Source organism: Crocodylus porosus, unplaced genomic scaffold (assembly GCF_001723895.1).
Source record: "Crocodylus porosus isolate Cpor-Errol unplaced genomic scaffold, CroPor_comp1, whole genome shotgun sequence".
NCBI classification, from domain to species: domain Eukaryota; kingdom Metazoa; phylum Chordata; order Crocodylia; family Crocodylidae; genus Crocodylus; species Crocodylus porosus.
In genome coordinates, this window is record NW_017728943.1 from 75,761,454 (window position 1) to 75,782,618 (window position 21,165).

The 21,165-nt window shown below is 41.6% G+C and overlaps 1 protein-coding gene across 5 annotated transcripts in view; it reads left to right on the forward strand.

Annotated features, from left to right (window-relative positions):
* RBKS (ribokinase) overlaps positions 1-21,165 on the forward strand; it is a 92,707-nt gene that overhangs the window by 63,589 nt on the left and 7,953 nt on the right. For 3 of the 5 annotated variants that reach the window (XM_019549600.1, XM_019549601.1, XM_019549602.1), the window contains exon 7: positions 5,941-6,129. The exons of 1 other annotated variant lie outside the window; for it this stretch is intronic. In XM_019549600.1, the coding sequence (XP_019405145.1) occupies positions 5,941-6,129 (189 nt within the window). The remainder of the gene's footprint in view (positions 1-5,940; positions 6,130-21,165) is intronic. One more of the 5 variants, XM_019549603.1, reaches the window with a different exon arrangement.

Here is a 21,165-nt window from a genome sequence, read left to right on the forward strand (position 1 = left end):
AAAAGATATATTGGGGAGGGGTTGCAGAAAGAGCTTTAGGCAGCTCAGTGTAGCCTTTTTTATTCAAGCATACAAAGTCCTTTTACCTGCATGTTCTGATTAGGAATTTTGACATTTGAAACAACTGAAGCCACAAACATCTTGCTTGTCTTTTTGGCCTGATTGTACAGTTTGTTACTCACACAGGCAGTCTCTCTGACTTCAGTAGGACAATTTATGTTTGTGAGAATTTGTACAATCAACCATAGTTCCTCTTTAAATGAAATTTGATCCATTAGGTTTTGAATATTTAAGGCTGACACAGGTATCTGGAACTGGGACAGATGCACAGACCAGATTTTCAATGGATGTTACTCTGCATAAGTCTGTCATTATTTGTTATTTGTTTTGAAGTAATGCTCATGAGCCCAGTTTTAGGTTAGAGACCTTTTAAGCTATCTGCTGTATAAAGACAGAAAGAAGAAAAAGATGGTGTTTACCCTTAAAAAGTTTACCTTCTTTCTTACCATGTCACTTTTTACTAGCTGAAGATCTAGCCCTGGAAATTCCTGGATGGAAGGCCAGATCCTCAGAGACTATGCAAAAAAAATGTCATGGGTAGGGAATATTGGCAGAGGCCAGGGAGACATAAAGATTTACTAAGGTTTGGGAGGTAGAGAGGTAATTTGTTCCAGGTCCCTTAGGTTACAAGTTGAATAGTTTAAATTTTTTATTTCCCCCTTTCGAAACAGATCAAATTATGGGAAGCCCATAACCAAACATTATATTCAATGTAATGTCACATTTGGGCACTAAGCATATAGGTATCCATCCCCACCCCCAACATTATTTAAAATCAAGTACAGTAAAAGCTGTGTTATTGGGCACTTTGCTATCCGGAATGCTCTATTAGCTAGCATCTGTCCCACCATGGCACTTCCGGTTTCACCGCTGCAAGCAAAGTCCCACTTCTTTCTCGTGGACCATGGCTTGGGGCAAAGCAGCTTGCGCAGGGCTCCCCTCCCTCTCCCCCAGCACACTGACGCTAGAGAGTGAAAGCCCACACCGGATGCAGTGGGAGGGGCAGTAGCCCAACCAGGCAAAGACACGTCCAACCCGCTGGGCTGAAGATAAGTATAACTCTCAGATAACTGGCATATTTGATTAACCGGCACCCCCCATTCCCCCTGGATGCCAAATAACAGAGCTTTTAGAGTATTACCATTTGAATCTGCCTTCTGATATTTATGCTTTGAAATATGACCTGTTCTTGACTTCATATTTAACTCATAATACAGTGTAGAATATGCTGTGCAAGTAAATCATAGAACAGGAGTGGGCAAAATATGGCTCGTGGGCTGGATCCAGCCTGCCAGGCCATTCTGTGCAGCCTGCGAGGCCCCTAAAAATGTAGAAAATGTATATTTATGTGCTCCTGGTTGCCTGTCAAAGATGACAGGAAATAGTGGCAATAGGACCAGGGGGAGCCAGCAGGACTCAGTAGCAAGGCTACCCATGTGGCCCTTGACACCTCACCTAAATGCAGTAAGCGGCCCTCCACCTGAAATAATTGCCCGCCCCTGGACTTAGAATCATAGAAAATGAGGGTTGGAAGGGACCTCAGGAGGTCATCTGGTCCAACCCCCTGCTCAAAGCAGGACCATCCTCAACTAGATCATTCCAGGCAGGGGTTTGTTGAGTCATGCTTTAAAAACGTTCAAGGATGGAGATTCCAGAACCTCTCTAGGTAACCTGTTCCAGTGCTTCACCACCCTCCTAGTGAGAGAGATTTTCCTAATATCCAACCTAAACCTCCCTTGCTGCAACTTGAGACTATTGCTCCTTGTTCTATCATTACCGAGAACAGTTTAACTCCATCCTCTCTGTAACCACCCTTCAGGTGGTTAAAGGCTACTATCTAATCCCCCTCAGTCTTCACTTCTGTAGAAAAAATAAATTTTAATAAATAAATGTTTATGTGTACAGAGTTAAGCACTTAAAGAACAGAAAATGCAAACATAAGACAGAACATTTAACCATAGCCTTCTTTATTTCTGTATTGAGACTGTATTAATTCAGTCACATACTATTTTTCTGAAAGTTTATAGAAAAATACTATCTTTATAGATACTATCACATCCATTGCCTTTTGTAATTTACTTTTTTTATTAACATATGCTATATATGTTCATGACTATTGATAAAAATAAATTGTAAGAATACAATAAAATGTACTCCATGAAGTATGATCTGTTTCAGGTAATGTTGGAAATCAAATGAGTTATTTCTCTAATGGGCATTATGTGTATTTTTTCATCAAAACTAAAAATAAATACAGAATGGAGACATGTACAGTTTTTTTGGCCAGCATGGCCATAAGTTTTATAATGTTTGGTTTTTAATTTTTCTTTCAAACATTAGTTATTTCCTTCAATTGTACTACTGTTTTTTGTTTGCTCTTTTTTTTTAAGTAAGATTTTATTGGTGTGAGGGACTTCATAACTTGCCACAGTAGATTTATGTTTAAAACCAGTTGACATTTACAGTAATTTCTAATTACTGGCACACAATATCAGTCTGCTTGTTTGCTATTTCTATGGGGGGAAATGGCCCCCAGTGTTTCCTAGTTTCATTATCCTGCTGTACTTGGGTTATAAGACAATAGTAGAAACATCTGGAGCACTATTTTCATGCAGATGCTCCAGGATGCCTATCTGCTTAAGAGTCTCTTTTAAGAAATATTTTTGTGCAGGTATAATAAATATGATGGATAAAGAGGAAGAAGAAAGGTATTAATCCTAAACCACTGGAATAAATCCTGCTTTCATTACCTAAACAAAAGTCGTATTAAAAAAAGGGTCCAGGTACAACAGCGATGGGCAGAATGAGTGGTGCGCCTTAGAAAGAATAGCATAACTTCTTTCTTATCTACGCTGCCCCTAAACGCAATCTCAAAGTTGACTGCTTTCCAGAATTTAAAATCATCGGTGTTAGTATAAATTTAAGTGAATTATTATTTCCTTGTTAATGAGATAATGAACTATCCATAATTATCCTAATAAAAAAGACTTATTGAATAAAAACAGACCCAAATAAACCCAAAGCAAACAATGTCCACTGCCACAAGCATTCTATCACTTTCCTAAAGGCTTGAAAATATAGGTGAACTTTGCACCTGGTCTGGTAACCTAGCAAATCTGGCCTCTAGTAGAAAAATTTCTTAAGCTATATGGTCAGTTTCACCATAGTGGTTTTCTTTCTTGGTATTGATGCATATATTTTAATTCTGATACCTATAGTGTTCTGGGAGTGTGCACCCTGGGAATACCTAGTCTCTGCTCCAGACATCTAAGAGCTTTGATCTATTTCACATTATAGTACATAATATATGCAGTATAGATGTATTTTAATAAGTGGTTATTGTCTGTGTCTAATGACCCCTCTACCTAGCCATTACTGCTTGACTAGTTCCTCGTAACCACTACGGCAGGACAGGTATAATCTCCATGTTCTTAATTATTGTGTGAAGTTACTTAGTTTATTTGCAAATAATTTTGATTTTAGCTTTAAAGAAAAACATAGATTTAAGGTTACCTAAATAGTTTCCATTCCCCATGTACAAAATGCACTTATCCAGTAAGAACCAAATCCTGCTTGCTGTTATAAGTGTAGCTTTATGGACCACTGGATTTGATCTTACATCTATGCTGAAAACTAAAAATGAAAAAAGAATCATGTTAACCATACTGTAAATACTCTGGAGTATGAGAGGATGGTGACTTTTCAAGGTTGATGTGGGGGGAGGTTCAGGGACCAGTCTGGAGCAGAGATCCAGAGACTGCCTGAAGGAGACGTGGGGAAGAAAAAAGTCCCAGGGTAATATTTAAGGATCTGAAAATAACTCAAGCTCTCGTTCTCTTTTGTAACCAAGGGACTTGCCATTAGGGCAGGCCAGGACTTCCCCCTACCTCAGCCAACCAGGGAAGGTTTGGAGAAGAGTAGTATAGAATTTGCCTCTTCTCTCATACTTTACCCTCATACTACTAATCCCTCCCTGGCTAGGGAGGAAAAAATGGAATGTGTTTGCCTCTGCCTCCAAAGTTGTACAGAGCAGTGAAAAGTCCCACCCCAGTGAGAATGTCTGGAATGGAAAAAGGCATTTAATCAGAGAACCTTTGATGCTAGTTTTTAGTTGAGAGATTTTGCTGCCAGACAGGTGGAGCCAGGAGTTAATCATTTATAGGGCAAGGAGGGAATCCATGTTTGTATAGTGCCCAACATGATGGAAGTCCAGTCCTAGCTGAGGCTTAAGAGCTTGCACATAATATATGTGTTTGATAAGAAAGGATAAATAGACTCCCTTTCTCCCCAGAAGAGCTCATTATCCTTCTTAAATTTAGCCTTTCCTGAAAGAAGGCTTCAGGTCATTTTCAGTTGCTATATTTGAAAGTATGTAGAAATCTGCTACTGATAGAAGCTAAGCACTGCGATTTTATTCTGAGAGACTCCTCAGTAACCCCTCACTAGCAGTCTACCAGGAATTTATAAAGTGCCCTCTCACTCCATTTCCATTGATTCTACCTGGATAAACTGAGGCAGAAGAGACAACAAGTGAAGAAATCCCTAAATATTTACATCTCAGCAATAGCACCTTCTGACAGTTACTCTTTGAAAACATGCCGTGATGGAAGCTGAATCCTGAATCTTTGAAGTAGTGTGGTGATGAACATGTGAGGAATGCCTAACAGCAGTTTTGAGTCCCCTGACATTTCTGAGGTACATGAAAAAGTATCACATAATTCATAATATGACTGGCTTTTTTAGGCTTTATGATGCAGGAAATCCTGGAAGATGAATTATTTTATAACATAAGAGCATTGCAATTTCATAAAGACACAGAAAGCCTCTTACAATGAAATTATTCTTTCTACCAAAACACATCACTCCAAGCAAAGATCTTGATCTAATTAGGATTACAAGTTAACGTGCTTTGAAACAAGGAACTTTCTTTTTATGCCACTATAAATGGGAATTCATTGTGGATGTGTTCATTCTAGTGTACATGAGCTGATATAAGCACCAGTTAAGTTATACCCAAGCTTTTAATGCAGGGCCAAAGTGTGTTGAGTTCAGTGGGTGCTGGGATGGATTCATAATTAGTCCTAAAGTTTTAGTGTTAAAACATTTCTTCTGACTCCCTAGATTTTCAAAATCTATTACTATATTTTGGTAGTGCTTCATGGCCAAAACTAAGGATGAGAGCCTGTGGCGCTAACTGCTATACAGACATGAAATGCCAAGGCAGTTTCTTCCTTAGAACACTTGGTTTATGGGAAGGAGCAACAGGTGGATGAGAAGCAAAGGGACTGGGTTGTGGGGAGGAAGATGTTAACAGTGGAATGAGCAGCTTGTACTCGGTAAGCAGTATTTGCAGCCTACCACCTGCCTGCTATGGTCAGCTGGCAGGGTTTTCTGGGCTTGGTGGCAGCAGTCAGCCTTGAGTACAGGGATCTGAAGGAGACTACAGTAATATTGCAGACGTGCAGGCATTTAAACTTACATAATAATTAGACTTAGTCTTTATAGAACTCTTCAACTTTAGGTTTCAAGGCTCTTTATGTAGGTGGGCAGTATCATTATCTCCATTTTAGTTGAGGAAATTTGCAGTACAGAAAGGGATCAGTGCCCAGTGCCAACCTACCAGGCCTGGGACAGTGCCAGAAATTGAACTCGGGTTTCCTGAGGCCCAGTGCAGTGCCCTAAAATCCCCACTATTATAAACCCAAGCTAGAAATGTTGCCAGTATGTTGAACAGAAGTGGTGGGGGGAAATGGTTTGAGCATGACCTTACAGCCCAGATGTTGCCTGAGTCTGGTTACAGTTAACAAAGTTATTAAATGCCAATTTCTGATAGCACCAATTTATCTGTTTGCGATTTTGATATGCTGTGTTACTTTCTAGGCAGAAATTTTAACAGGCCTCCCAGTTGGCAACCCTGAAGATGCCGGGAAGGTGGGATCCATACTACTAGAAAGAGGCTGTAAGCTGGTAATTGTCACTTTGGGGGCAGAAGGCTGTGTGATGATATCAAAGGAAGATCCTGTTCCAAAGCATGTTCCTGCTGGGAAGGTCAAGGCCATGGACACTACGGTACATTCTTGTGGTTTAACTGTCTTGCTCTGGAAAAGACTACTTAAGCACTAAAGCAAAGCAATGAGTAATCAGCCAAATTTCTGAGCACTAGCACAAAAGCTGATATATTATGTGCAGCTGATATTCTGCTTCCAGTCTGTTATATATTAAATGTCAGCTCACTGAAGTGGTATAGGCTGTACTATGATTATACTAGAGTTACTTTATGCACTGAGGGTGTCTTCATAGTACTCTCTTCACTGGAGTCAGTACTGCTCTGTTTTCTTTCTCATTTATGCACAAGGACTGTGGCACAAGCTGCAGCCCTGTTGTGTTCATATTTGTACAGTCAAGTAATTCATCATCTCTAGAATTCAAATGATCCTGCTGTTTATGGAGTGGGAGAAAGGAGGGAATGCTGCCCTCTGACTCTGAAAATTGAATGGCTGACTCTTCCTACACAGGTCTGAACTGCTTTCCCAGACAAAAAGCCCTGCCTTAATCTAGGCTAATTAGTGTCAGGTGCTCAGTTTCCACAGAAGGTGGTGAAAAGGCACAAATAACATACTGCATCTGATAAAGCATACCTAGCTTTTAGTTCTTATCAGTTACTCTAGTACATTTTTCCTCTCCGTTCAAAGTGAAAGGCAGAATGCCCTACCTTAATTGAACATTAGGACCAAAACAAATGCATCAGTAAAATCAATAGTTAAGCTTTTCCTGGCTGTGGAACTTTACTGCATTGCACATATAAGGCTATTTTGTGCTCTTAGTTACATCTGACGTAAATCTGAACTAAATCCAGTGGAGTTACTGAGAGTTGTGTTTGACCCCCTGCATGTGCTAACTATACTTTTAAATGTCTGAAATAATAACATCATATTACATATGTTCTGCTACACTAAAAACATTGCAGAAACACTTGGAGATTTGGCCATCTGGTGTATTCTATATTTGAGCTGTATTAATAATAATATGTGGTTCTTATATAATGCCATTCAGCCAAAGTGCTACAAGTGCTTTTCAAAGGAAGAGACTATCATTACTTTACAAAGGGGGAAACTGAGGCACAGAGCACTGAAATGACCTACCAAGTGGCAGCCAGTAACAGAGCCAGGAATAAAATCCACTTCACTCAAACAGAGGGCTCATTATTGCAAGGTTTACATTGTGATTCGTTGATATATTATGGGGCTTCATATTTCAGCTTTAAATTTCATTATGTTCAGATTAACTCTACAGTTCATGCTAAATTGTTTTCTTGTTCCCCACCCTGCCCCCTGCCCTTCTGTCATTAAGAAGTTTTGTGATGACTCAGATCCATTGCCCTTAATGGAGACAACATTATGTGGTGGGTAGGAATAAAGAAACGAGTTCAGGTCCTGTCACTTCCCTCTCTACCATTGAATTGTGATCTGATCTGGAGCTAACTCCTTCATCTCCCTGTCCTTCATGTCACTGAGTGTGTTTTCACAGCGTGGGTTACAGAAGGGATAAAGAACCATGAGTGAACCCCCACTTCCTAAAATTGTCACCGGGTCAGCTAATGTTTGCTAACTGAAGATATTTGTAGTAGTTGGGATACTCTAGCGGTGCTGAAAGGGCACACTGTGGATGAAAAGTACCTTTTGTCTTGCTTGGCAGTTTAGAACTTCCTGACTGAACTGTTTTAATAGTCCTGTTTTTCATACAGTGATATATATATATATTTTAAGCTTCCCAAATCCTTGTCCTGCCTCCTTGTGGCAAGCAGGTTATTGTGAGAGTTTTTACAGTTAATTTTATTAATCTTCTTAAATAAAAGTGGGTTGTTTCAATGCAACAGCTGTGCTCAGTTTACTCTTGGAGACCGAATGAAAAAAACACGTGTTGGCCTTTCATTATACATGCCTAGTGATCCTTGGCCTGATAATTACTGTTCAGTAAAGCAAGTGCCTTTAAAGAAACCTTCTAAATACTACTCTGAATAATGTGTCATTCTTCAGTAACCTGGATAAGTTTATTATTTAAATACTAAAAGTTTGAATCAGACATTTTTCCACTCTTCAGATAAGTGTTTTATTGGCAGAGTATTGGCAATCCCAAGAATTCAAAACTGGTAATCAGATTTACAAAATTAGATTGAAAAAAACCTTCATGATTTTTAAGCTGTAAGAACACCTTTATAGCATTCTGGTTTCTGAGTATTTAGAGTGCCCTCAGGTCAGATTTGCAACCATGAGAGCTAGAAGCTTACTTGGATGCCGAGATGCCGATGCAATCTCATCATTTCAGCAGACAAGGCTTTCAGCAAGATCCAAAATAAGATCAGGAGAACTGACAGCACTGTATCAGGTCCTCTAAGCCTGCCATGAGCGGTATGTAACCAGAAGCTCTCTCTATAGTAGCACTGCCCTCATTCCTGCCTCCGGTTCCTCTCCACTGGTGACAGCGACCGTGAAACATTTGAGAGGAAAAAACCTGCATAGATACAGCCAAACAAATACAGAATTGAATACAGTTGAACCAGAGATGATGTGTCCCAGCCCTCATCTCATTAACAGTCTTATCAGCGAGGGTAGAGATCAGACTGAACCTAGAAGCTAAACTTTCCCCTCAGTTTTGGAGCTGGTCTGTTTGGGTCAGGATAAGAGATGGATGGTCAAACCATAGGGAAAGCTGGCATGCCCCATCTATTCTGTGGATAAACAAGGAGATGAGTATCTAGAGCTGCAAGTCTGGCATTTTTCAGCCACACTAACTTCATTCTATAAAGAAGGAAAAAAATGACTTGGTAGATTTTTTTTTATCACTAATTATCTTAATGTGGGCTTTACTAAAGTATGTGAAGTTTCCCAGGACTGTTAGCAGAACTGTCCATAGACAGTATAAGAAATCTAGTATACAACTAGTGATTTAGAAGGAAGTTTTGCAAGATGGGGTATTGTAAGGCCCAAACATCTGCTTCTCTTGTTATAATGACATACTGTAACAAAACCTCTGTCGGAAAGAAGTGACATTCCTTTCAATTGACTCGTTCATGATAAGCTTGTATATATATTTCAGTTTTTAGGAATACCAAATTTCTGATAATTTTGGATAATTTAATGAATTATCAATAAATAATATGATCTGATTCTTCTTTTATGGAGAAAATAAAAACAAATAGAGCCATGTCATTTTAACACTAGCATCTGGACACGTACTCTGAGGATTTTAATACATGTAATCTGAATAAGGCTAACTTATAGGATAATATACCAAGCTCCAGAGGATCTACTACAGTATTTTTTATCTGTTTCAAATTACATTTATGAATTTTCCTTTCCTATTTTTAAAGGATGCTATTTTTCACTTTCCTTGAAATTAAATACACAGAACCAGATTAAAATAGCTTTAAAAGTTAATGATCTTCTGTTTATATACTGCTTTCTATTCCAATTAGCAGCAGAATGCTTTACAACTCTTGCATACAAATAGATAATATAATACACACATACACACATGTATTGTGTGTCCCTATAAATTATGAATCAGATTGCCTACTGCTGAAATTCATCCACAGCTGAGGTGGGATGCAGCAACTTTTAGCAACTCACCCCAACACAACTCAGCAACATGGAACAAGGAGTGAAAACTGTCAAGCTAAAGTCAGGTGTGACAAATTGGGATTATCAGTATGGTGAACAGCAGCATAACTTAGGCTCTGAGGGCTAGACTCTCCTTAGTTTGTGACAGCAGCTGCCACTGGATACCAGGATATAACATCCTTGGAGGAGCATCAAGTCTGTTAATGGGGAAGGTTGGGGTGATACAAGTTGTCCACAACTTCCTCTGTCTGAGGGAACATATGGACAGTATGCAGCCTTTGCTCAAAGTTTCCTTTTTTGCCTTGTTATTTTAGCCTCTTTTAAAGCCTTTCTTTTCCAGCTATAATCATGCCTTTTCCTCTTTGCAGTCATTTGAAGTATGACTTGTGGCACTGTTTACATCTCCAAATTATATTTCACTGAATTGCTGAGGAGAATTTACATCAGGAGAGAAAAAAATATGCAAGCTGGAGTTTGACTACCACCAGGACTAGCTCTCTTTTGTTTTGCAAACTGCCTGCTGTTCAGTAGCTTTTGAATCCCACAGTTGGGCATGTAGAATTGGGTATTTTAGTATCTGCATCCTGACTTGCACATGGAAGTGCTGTCTGTTCACATAATCGGTGAAGATTGTGCACACAGCACTTGGAGGAGGCTTGGAGCCCCTTTTTAAGTGTTCCCATAATTATTGCAGGAACAAGTATCTGGTTTATATCTCAGCCAAAACACAGCATCTGTAACATCACCATGGCCCATGGCAAACCTGTTGAATTTCTGGTGCCACCAGATATTCTTCTGTCCATCTCTTCTGTCCTGATACTGGTCAGAGCTTTGATGAGAGAACTGAGGAGATCACAGCTTGAGGTGACATAGGTGATCACAGACAGGGGAGTTTATAGAAGGCAGAGGTGTAAAAGTTGTTTTGCCCTCTTGGCCAGATCCAGACCGCAGGGCTCTTTGAGGGTTGGACCCAGACTCGCCTCCAGTGGTGGGTGGCATTATCCATTGTGCTGCCTGCACTACTGTGTCAGCACAGGAAAACTCAGGGCCTAACATAGCAATTGCTTGCCCCACTGTCACCATAATGTGTCCCTAACACAACTCTATACCCTGGAATTCAGTGGTTGGTCCTACCCTCACTCATCCTACCTCCTCTAGGAGCACCATGAGCCAGATGTTTGACTCTGTTGGCTAGGGGCAGACATTCAAAAAGCCTGAGCCTGAATTGATCCAATCTTTAGAGGTTAATCTAACCTGCCTAGCCTGAATCCATTTGTAACTGTGCAGACATCTCCTCTGAACTGAGAAAATGGCTTAGGCTAGAAGCTGGGGGGTGCTAGAGCAGCCCACCCTTCCCTTTTTATAGTGCTGAGCTGAGGGGGGGCGTGGCCAGGCCGCAGCAGGAGGCTCTGATTAGGGAGGGATTCCCTCCCCTCACTGGTTAGTGAGGTAGTGAAGGGGCCAACAGCATTTATCACCAAAACAAAAGGATCTCTCATTAGTTTAAGCTCTTCTTAAACAACTTGTTCCAAGGAAGGAGGGACATTACCAACTACCTGTTGATTAGCTCCAAAAGTCCCTAAGCCTGTCCTGTCTCCATAGCCAACATGTGGTCTGCCAGCTAATGCTGAGAGGCCTCTGTGTAAGGCACAGAGGAGGGAGGATCCCTGCTTACAAGAGGGGGGGGGAGGGGGCGAGCAGGGGGAAGCCAGGCAGATGCCTGAAGTCTCTGCCGGAGCTGCAGCCAGGGAGCAGAGGGGAGGGGCCAGCCCTGCTGGCCTGGAGCAGAGAGCCCCACCCAGCCCAAGAGCATGTGGGGTTCCTGGGGGAGTCTGATATTATGCAGGAAGGGGTCTGGGACAGGCATTCCATAAAGCAGCCTGACCCAAATCAGTTACGTCTGATACTACATTCAACCAGATTTATCTCAAACTGGTTTCAGCCATTTTCAAACTGGTTTATGTGCAGTGAACATCTGTTCTGTTACAGGTTTAAACCAGTTTCTGATCACTTAAACCAGTTTATGTGTAATGTCTGTCCCTAGCCCTTGGCTTAAAGAATGGGATAAAATACCTGTCTTCCTCTGCTTTGTCATAGCTAATGCTTGACGCAAGCATATAAGGCTTCTATACATGTGCAGGGAGCCTGCTCCAATACACTGGAGATCCTCGATTAATCAAGTCTGCTGGAGTGTGAAAATTAACATGCTTCAGCAGACTCTAGAGTCATATGTATCAGCATTCCCATGCTGAAAAATGGCAATGGGGCACTTTAGTTCAAAGTGCCCCCGCTGCCATTTTTTCAGCACGGGGATGCTGATACACGTGACAATCGGGTGCTTTTAATTAGCGCAACTCACTAATTAAAGCGCCCCCCCCCCACGCCTCCTGGAGTACATGTAAAAATGCCTATAACATATCCTGTATAGTCTCCCACAGTCTGAGGCCGCAGCATTCTCCAAGGCAGATAATGGAAGCTGTTTGACATGCTTCTGAATTTCCTGACCATAAATGTTACCTTTAATCTTTTTTATATAACAAGATGCAAAGGGAGAGCTTGTTGCAATGCGAATTTGTCAGCAGACATTTTCTGTTCCACTCCTCCTAGGTTTTCTTTATAGTTTCTTGTTACAATGTATTAAATCTTCTCATCGTTTTGCACTGTTTGAAGTAAACTGAAGATGCTGTTTTGAAAGTGATAAAAAGGATCCTATGAGTGGCTTTGTACTGAACTGTGAAGTTGCCTTGCACTGTGTTGTTCTATAAAAAGTGTGATGAGAGCAGATGGTTTTAGTCGATTAAATATACCACAGTATCCCTGTCTGTGGTGCGACTGTGCTTCAATGAAGGCAGTGTGATCTAGTGATTTGAGAAGGGACTAGGTAAAAAACACTCTGACACTGACTTACTCCATATCCTTGGATGAGTCACCTGGCTTGCTTGTGCCCCAGCCTTTCTACCTGTAAAATGGAGATAACATTTACATGTGTTAGATGTGAGAAGTCTACATTAGAAAGGAGAACAGAACTTAGAAATCCTTCACAAACTTGTCTCTTAGCCCTTCTCCTGCTTTAGGGGCCTTACTGACACTGAGATGCTTTCTCTTTGTAGAGCTGAGAGCTCTTGTGGTGGGCAACTTCATTTACACTAACTTTGTCCAGCTTAGCTTTCTCTCCTCTTCTGAAGGATGGCTCAGCCAGAAAAGTGAAGTGGACACTGAAATAAAGCTACAGCCTATAAACCAGAAACAGCCGTGTTAGTAACAGCAATCCTTTGTCTCCTGACTTTGTGGCCTAACGTCTCTGGCTCAAAGGGATATAAATACAACACTCCATGCAGTGACTAATTACTGAAAATTCTGTGCATCAGCAGAAGTGGAACTTGTGGTTGACTCTAATATTATAAAATGCCTTTGCCTTTGCTGTTTAATAATCTTGTAGCTGTCCATTATTTAGCAAGCAGTTTGCACAAAGAACAACGATTTTTGTTTCAACTATCTCTCACCAGAATAAAAATGCAGCTGCTAGTCAATGAAGCATTTGGCAGACAATGGATTTAATGGAGACTTCTGTAACTTGCTAAGGAGAGAAAAATGTTGTTGGGTGGTTAACCTTTTCCTGCCCAGAGCTGTAGTACGAGAGGGGAAGTGCATTGATCATGAAGGGGAGGTCCTGTTTGAAAGCACTTTTTCTGTCAGGCAGACAACTTGACCATCAGTGGGATTTATTCACACACCAACACAGAGTAATTATGCCCAGAGCCCCCATTAACATCCCACAAGCCAATGGTATAATAGCTTCCTTTATTTAACATGGAACCAAAATAAGTTAGTCAATAAATAAGTTTAGTTCCAGTAATAGTCCGCTTTCTGACTTAGCCTTGTGATTTCCCTCTCTCACAAATATGGAATCCATTGAATATGAGGAGAGAAAAACCATAAGGAATAAATTAACCTGCCAGACACTCCAACCGGCCAGCCATACTGAAAATCTATTTAAAACAGCATCTATTATTTTCTGAAGTTCAGCTTAACTGTGAAAGGGCACATGACTGAAATCATTGTATCTGACTTGACTCACAATTAATTAAGTGTAGATGTGAATCTGTTTGCTCATCACAGCTTCTGCTTCTGATTCAGACTCTGTAATACACTCCAGTCTCAGAAAACTTGGTCAAATGACTGAGGATAAACAGATGACCAGTAGAAAGTAATTCCAGAGGTTTGCAAACGTTTTTCATCCCCTTGAATATCAGGAGCTAAATGAGGAAAAGAGGAGGAGGAGAGACAGGGACGTATAACACCTTGCACTTGTTTAAATGCAAGAGAATCCCAAGCACTTTGAAAAGCTTGAGACTTACCACTCCTTTGAGATGAGAAAAATGTATTAACCCTTTTACAGGCAAAAGAAATGAAATCCAAAATGGCAGTGACCACAATTCTGAAAGTGCTGATCAGCACTGAAAAATTGGGTCAAAAGGCCTTGCCCAGGGGTTATCCAAGGGACGGGTGTGGCACACTCAAGACCACAGTCTAGCAGTAATGGACCTCTGAGTGCTGTTTGAACCATTAGACAACACTGTGATGAGGAAAAGACTTTTTATTTGCTTGGTAGCTTTGTGCTTTAATCTCTTAACACAAAAAATTAAATAAAATGAGCAAACAGATGCAGGGTTGCACACTACAGTTTGCAGGACTGTTTTCCAGTGGAGGAGTCCATTTAACACCCTGCCTTATTCTGATCTTATTCTTAGCCACCCAGGATTTCACCAAATCCCTCTCCATGCCTGCCTTTGAGTGGAAGGGACCTTACAACTCTGTCCAGTTTCTTTCTAGCTGGAAAGGCATAGTTTAACAAGAGATACAGCTGACAGAGAGAAGAGGGCTTGAAGCAGGGTTAGTATTTGCCACAAAGTGTACCAAATTACAAGGAGTATCTAATGAAGCTGTGGAATGGAAAATATGTTTAAAACCAATATTTAACTTGCTCTCTCATCTAATTGTGAAGAGCTCCCTAGAGCTAAAACAGAACAGTGACCCTGAGGTCAGATACTTCTGTATGCAGGGAATTATTTGGCTCAGTTGTCCAGAAGCTCCAGGTATCAATATCCCATTTCCTTCTCGATGAACTCAAAATTTTATTTTGGGTATACATTTGGACCCAGTCACTGTCCTCTCCGAGTTCCTCAGAAAGTCTGATACACGCATCCTCCTAACAAACCTTGAGAGAAGGCCAGACACTTCCAGACTGAGAACTGAGGTAGAGAGGGCTCCTATACGCATGCAGAGAGCCTGTTCTGCTGTGCTGGAAATCCAGCACACTGAAGTAATTGAGTCTGCTAGAGCGTGAAAATTAATAGGCTCCAGCAGACTTTAGCGTCATGTGTATCAGCATCCCTGTGCTGAAAAATGGTGGTGGGGTGACTTGAACTAAAGTTCATCAAATGAGCTTTAGTTCAAAGCGCCCTGCTGCCATTTTTCAGCACAGAGACACTGATGCACATGACACTTGGGCACTTTTATTTAGTGCAGCTTGCCCAGAGTCCAGAGAGACTGACTGCACCAATAGTCTGTAGCAGCCAAATATTGACTGTTTCCCAGGTGAGAACGCTGACCACTGATCCGTGCTTCTTCTTAAAGACAGGTACAAGAACATTAGGAATGGTGCAAGGATTTTCCTCCAGGTCATTGTTTAGGCCATAGTACCAGGCATGCCATACAGCCGTGTTGGTGTTTGAGACACTAGCAGCTTAACAAGGGTTCACGTGACCTGTTGTCATGAGCTGGTAGGCCAGTGCAGCAGCACAAGTCTCTCTCTTTCAGGTGCATCACCCTGCTTCGCCTAGAGACTGCACCTCTTCCAGCTGTTACAGTACCAGTATATCAGTATGGCCCTACCCCAGACTCCCTAGCCAGATTCCCAGATCAAGTCTTAGTTGCAGAGGCTGTGTACCAAATTAGTTTTTAAAATGTGAGCTGTATGAATTAGTCCTTTTCAGTGTGTTATCTAATGTGGTCTTATAACAAAACCATGCAGCATACCTACACCCTGCCTCAAGAGAGCAGAGACTGGCTCTAGGCACTTTGCCTTGCATAGCTTAAATTAGGAGACCTTTTATACATTCAATTACAGAAGCTGTGAAAAACAAAAGTAAGAAAGTCAGGAATAACGTGGAGTTGTTGTGCAGTGAACAGAGTGCTGGGGGGTGATGAAAGCTTCTGTAGGACTCTGCTCAGAGCTGAGCTGCACAGCAATGCAGGTGCCACACAGAGACTTTGACTCCACTGTTACAGCTCTATAACAGAGTTACCCAGTCCAGGATACAGTTGTGAGCTTTGTTTCAAACATCTTATTATATGGGTGTGGGTAACACTTGTGCACCATTCCAAATATGTGTGTGTGAGAGAGAGAGACAGAAATGTTTCCAGGCCAGAAGGGGTGTTGCTAAATCAAAATCTTGGTCTTGAACTCAGATTCTCTGCCACACGTCCAGGAGCAGAACAGAAGGCTTAACGTAGGGTACGTCAACACATGTGCTTTAATGCACAGAGGCCTATTTTACTATGCATTAAAGCAGCATGTAAAAAAACATGCTATTACACTAATGTGCAGTAAAACAGGATACTGCTGCACATTAGGTGTCACCTAAAAAGCATGCACTGGTGCTACTGTGCATTAGGGCAGCCTAATGTGCATTAATTTAGTACCTCACGTTGGAAGTACTAAATTTTGATGCACATTAGGAAAAGCACGCTAATGCATGTGTAGACGTGCCCACAGAGAAGGTATCTAGCCATCTTTGTGCCATCACGGGTCTGGGCTGTTTTCTAAGACATAACCTCCCCAAGACTTCGTTTGGTTGTCAGCACCAGCCAAAACAGCTGTAGCAGAGTGTACTATAGTACTATCCTTGACACACATCTCTGCTGAGGACACCCCCTACACTTAAGGCAGTCCAACACAATGCCAAAACCAAGAGGGTTCTTTGTGGATTATCCCCCCTCGTTATCTATCTTACTCAGTGTCAGCAGGAGACACAGTACCCTTGAGATACCTGTGCAGCACTGCATGAATACTATTTAGACCTGTACACTCAGGAGTGTCCTCTCTCACCGACAGTTAGGAGGATGGAGGACTAGTCCAACCAGTGGGCAGCCACGCCTGCTTGTGTACGCTCCTGCTGCTAAGAATAGCTCCTAAAAGCTGGCACTCCTTAGGAACCAAGAACATCACTAGCCCAATTGCTTTTTCTGGCCTGAGCAGTAGGAAGGGCTGAAGTTGAAAAAGTGAGCCACTGCATACTGCTGCAATGTGTTCTTGGCCATGCTAATAATCTAGTCATCACTTTTTCATCTTGTATTTGTGGTCATCCTAGATATGCCAAGGAGCCTCCTTTTCTTCCTCTTTTAGTAACGGTACTCTGATCAGAAGTGCTGAATCCTCTTCTGTGAAAATTAGTGTCTTCTCCACAGAACAAAAATACAGACTGGGCAGTAGCAAGAAGAACCCCAGTGCTGAGTACCTCAGCCTGACCCTGCAGGGAGAGGGAAGGTCAGGCTCCAAGGTCCTGCTCCTCCCTGCGTTTACCAGAGATGCTGGTTGCAAACTGAACTGAGACCCAATTTCCTTCAATGGGTTTTCAACTGGATATTTTGGTCACTACAGAAACCAAGAAAGATCTGAATTTGATTTATGGTCTTACATAACATGGGTTTTAAAATAACAAGAACAGAGAAATGAAAATGATGTGGAAATCGGGCTGCTTGCTTTTGCAAACCCTAACCATGGAAAAGGTCACAAGTTGTATTTATTTTCAAGAGTGAAAGGGTTAATGTCTCTGCCTGTACCCTGGACAAGAAGGTATTTTACAGACCCTTTGGGTTTAGCCAAATGAAAGGAAGCTAAAAACATAACAAGTTTGGGTGAGTAATGGCAGCAACCTGTGGGAATGGGTATTTAGGGCCAGTTTGTGGTTGAACATAATGATTTCGTCACATTCCTCAGGGTTTTGTTTAGAATTTTTAAAAAATCATCCCTCCTAGTACAACTGGGAAGTGGAAAAGCAGATTCCAACTTTTGGCAGTGATGTCTGCCAGCTGCCCAAGTGGTTGGGGAGTGGATTTCTTAATTCAGTTTAAAAGCACATGGCTGGACACAGAGGGAGAAATGGAGAACACCTCTGAAAGGTTGTGTCCACCTTCCTAGGGCCTGTGACTTCATTTTAAGATTGAATAAGGAAGGGATAATGCCCTTGAACAAAGTTGCCCGGCCAGGGGGGAAACTGTATCCTGCAAAATAGACCCCTACAGCCAGGGGCAAGAACTCTTATGTTGAACTGTTGTTTGCTATTGCCATCTCAGTCATTCACACTCAATAGACACCTTGCTGGATTTGTTTAAGTGCATATTTAAGTGATGGTCTCTATGTGTGCAGTCACAAACAATGCTCTGGGGCAATCAGACTGCAAATACAGAATTTCCTGTGACTGACAGAGTAAGGCAATATGATAAGGAAACCCTGCCAAAGTATGCGTCTTACAGAAACATTTTCAGCCCTTTTCATACTGTGGCCACACACTGGGCTGACCCTCTCCAGATTGTCCCCAGAATTGTTTGTGCCTGTTACCAATGAGCCTCCAAGAACCCACCATGGTATCCACATGCTTGTATATAAAGTAATCTGGCATCTGAAAAGTGACAGACAAAATACTACATGGGAGACCATACATTGCAGGGAGGGGAAAGAGATTGCACCACTGTGAATCCTCTTGAGCCCCCTGGTTCAGGGCTGACAGGTTGAGTACTGCTGTTCTACTGAACTGGCTGACACAAGAAAAGACTGTAATCTGAAAGAAGAGTAGTTCTGTCTTGTAGATCATATCTTGCTGAGTCAAAAAAGGGAAAGATTAAACATGAACACTCATCAAAAAGATTATATCAGATTGGCCAGAAGAAAAATGAAAAAGCTGCCAAGACAACATGCCCACAATTAATTCAGTGACAAAAACTACTAATGTTTTTCCAGGATGTGTAGCACAGAGGTTACCAGATGTTGTGGGCAGCAAACAAAGGCTAGATACTGTGGCTTTAAAAGAGGTATTCATGAAAAAAAAGTCTATATATATAGATCTATATATCTAGATCTATAGATCTATATATCTCTATAGATCTATAGATCTATATATACCTCTCTCTATATATAGATATCTCTCTATATCTATCTATCTATCTATAGATTTATAGATAAAATCTATCTATCTATCTATAGATATCTAGAGAGAGATATCTATAGATAGATAGATAGATGGATTTTTTTTTTACTTGGGGGCGGGGAAAAGAAGGCCTTTTGAACAGTTCTAGGTGAGGTTGGAGTAGTGTGTGTGCTAGCGTTGTGTCTTATCAATTCCTGTATACCTATCTCTCTGTTCTGGAGCAAGTTGAATTCTTGTCCTCTGCTGCTCCTGGCTGCGTGAGCCATCCTTCCCTGTCAAGATTACCTTGCTGCAGCAGCATGCAGAAAGTACGGAAGGAGAAGCAAAGAGTGGGCCGATTGATTCCCAGAGGAATGGGAAGTTCCAAGAGAGCCCTTCTCAGTCACACCCACATTGCTAGTCTCTCCTTCTGTGTTTGACTCTAATTACAGGAGCAGAGATAGGAAATTGGGTGCAGTGGAACTGATGGCAGACTTCCTGTACTACCTTGCGCAGCTCCTGGATGAGTACTAAAGGTGCAAACCTTGGCCTCAGGCTATGATACTCGAGAGATTGATAGAGTGCTACTGTGGCAGAGGGGTAGGAAGGGGAGATTTAATAAGTTTGTGGATAGATGGGGACTTCAAGGTAAAGAGTGGGCCTGGGAGCTGCCCTTAGTAGTAACATGGCAATATGGCCTAAAAGTCTTTTGGTGTTGTTCATTCTGACGGAAAAAAAGCAAGCATGGATACCACTGTTTTACTAGCGTGTTAATGTCCTCGTTTCAATAGCTTGCTTTAAATTCTTGGAGTTTGCTAAAGGCTACTCCCACCCCTAGCAGAACTCAAGCAGCTTCCCCCATTGGGGAAGGGGAATCTACTGCTAACTCAGTCTGCAGCGTATCCAGCTGTTTTGAGCTGCTGGAATGGTGGCGGTCGGGATACAGTCCCATTATTTTGGACGTATTTTTCTTAAACAGGAATTGTGAACTAATGTATAAGTGTGAGCATTTGTTAGATAGAAATTTGTTAGGTAGCATGAAAGACAGAAATTATGGAGGGGGCAACATAATTCTTGGGGAAGTGAGATAAGTAAAGCCAACACCAGGAACAGAATACTGGTTTTGATTTGTAGAGATCTGAGAAATAGCTTGAGAAAGTGCTGTGGGGAACTTTCAAACACAGGTGCTACGTTTAGAGCTGGGCTTGAACCAGTAGTTTGGATCTGTACAGCCCCTTTAGCTTTGGGGAAGCGTAGATCTAGCTACACAGCTAGTCTGTATCCCTGTAGCAAAACATGTATTGGAACATTCTCAAACTTGGCAACTTAGATCCGTTGTTATCATCATTATCACTGATGCCTGCACACCACTCTACATCCTTTTGCTTATGCAATTCGAGCCTTGCCATATGGGCTTGTTCTTCCAGATAGCTATAGGAAAAGGCAGTTTTATAGGACTCGGGGAGTGGTAAGAGTTGCATTGCATTGTCTTTGGATACAATGAGGATGCTCACAGCTGTTCAGTTGAAGGCACAACGGGATCTGATCCACGCTCCCAACAGTTGCGCCTCCTGCCATGCCACACATTGTGGCTTTGGGGATCAGATCTAAATTGCACCCGATTGCCATACAGGGGCAGTCCAGCTCCCTGTGTCAGTAAATAGGAAGCCAGGTGCCTAGTACACCTGAGCTCAGAGCACCAGTCATTTGATTGGCATCCCCAGTCTCAGCAGTGCACTGGAGCCCTTCAAGACTCTGGTGCACTCCCCCAGTGCACTTGAGCCCTTCAAAGGCTGATTAGCTGATTGGCACTGGCCACACATTCAGTATAAGGTGCAATGGGAACCAACCACATATTATGGGTAATAACTTTATGGCTTATTCCTTAGTTTATTGCACCATTAATTGCATGAATATGGGTGACTACTTAAAATGTGATTAGCTGGTTAATCATATCTTAAGTGTAACTTCTGCCAGTGGCCTAAGATTCGTACAACTGTTCTAGTCAGAAAAGAGTTTTTTTTCCAGCTGGTTTTTTGTCTCTCTGTTAGGTGTATGAGCTTCCAGATAAAGTGAAAAGGAGGTCACAGATCACAGGTCAAATGAAACTAAGGAAATGGAAGGTACCCAAGAAAAGGCTGATTGCAGGTTCAACTAAAAATCTACCCAATAATACATCCTAAGTGAGATGGTCCAAAATTTCCATATCTACCGCACCAGGATTGAAACCAAATTAGTGGTAAATTGTTTGAGTTGGAAGGAGAATCTCACAGATTCAGCAGGATAAATCTATGTTC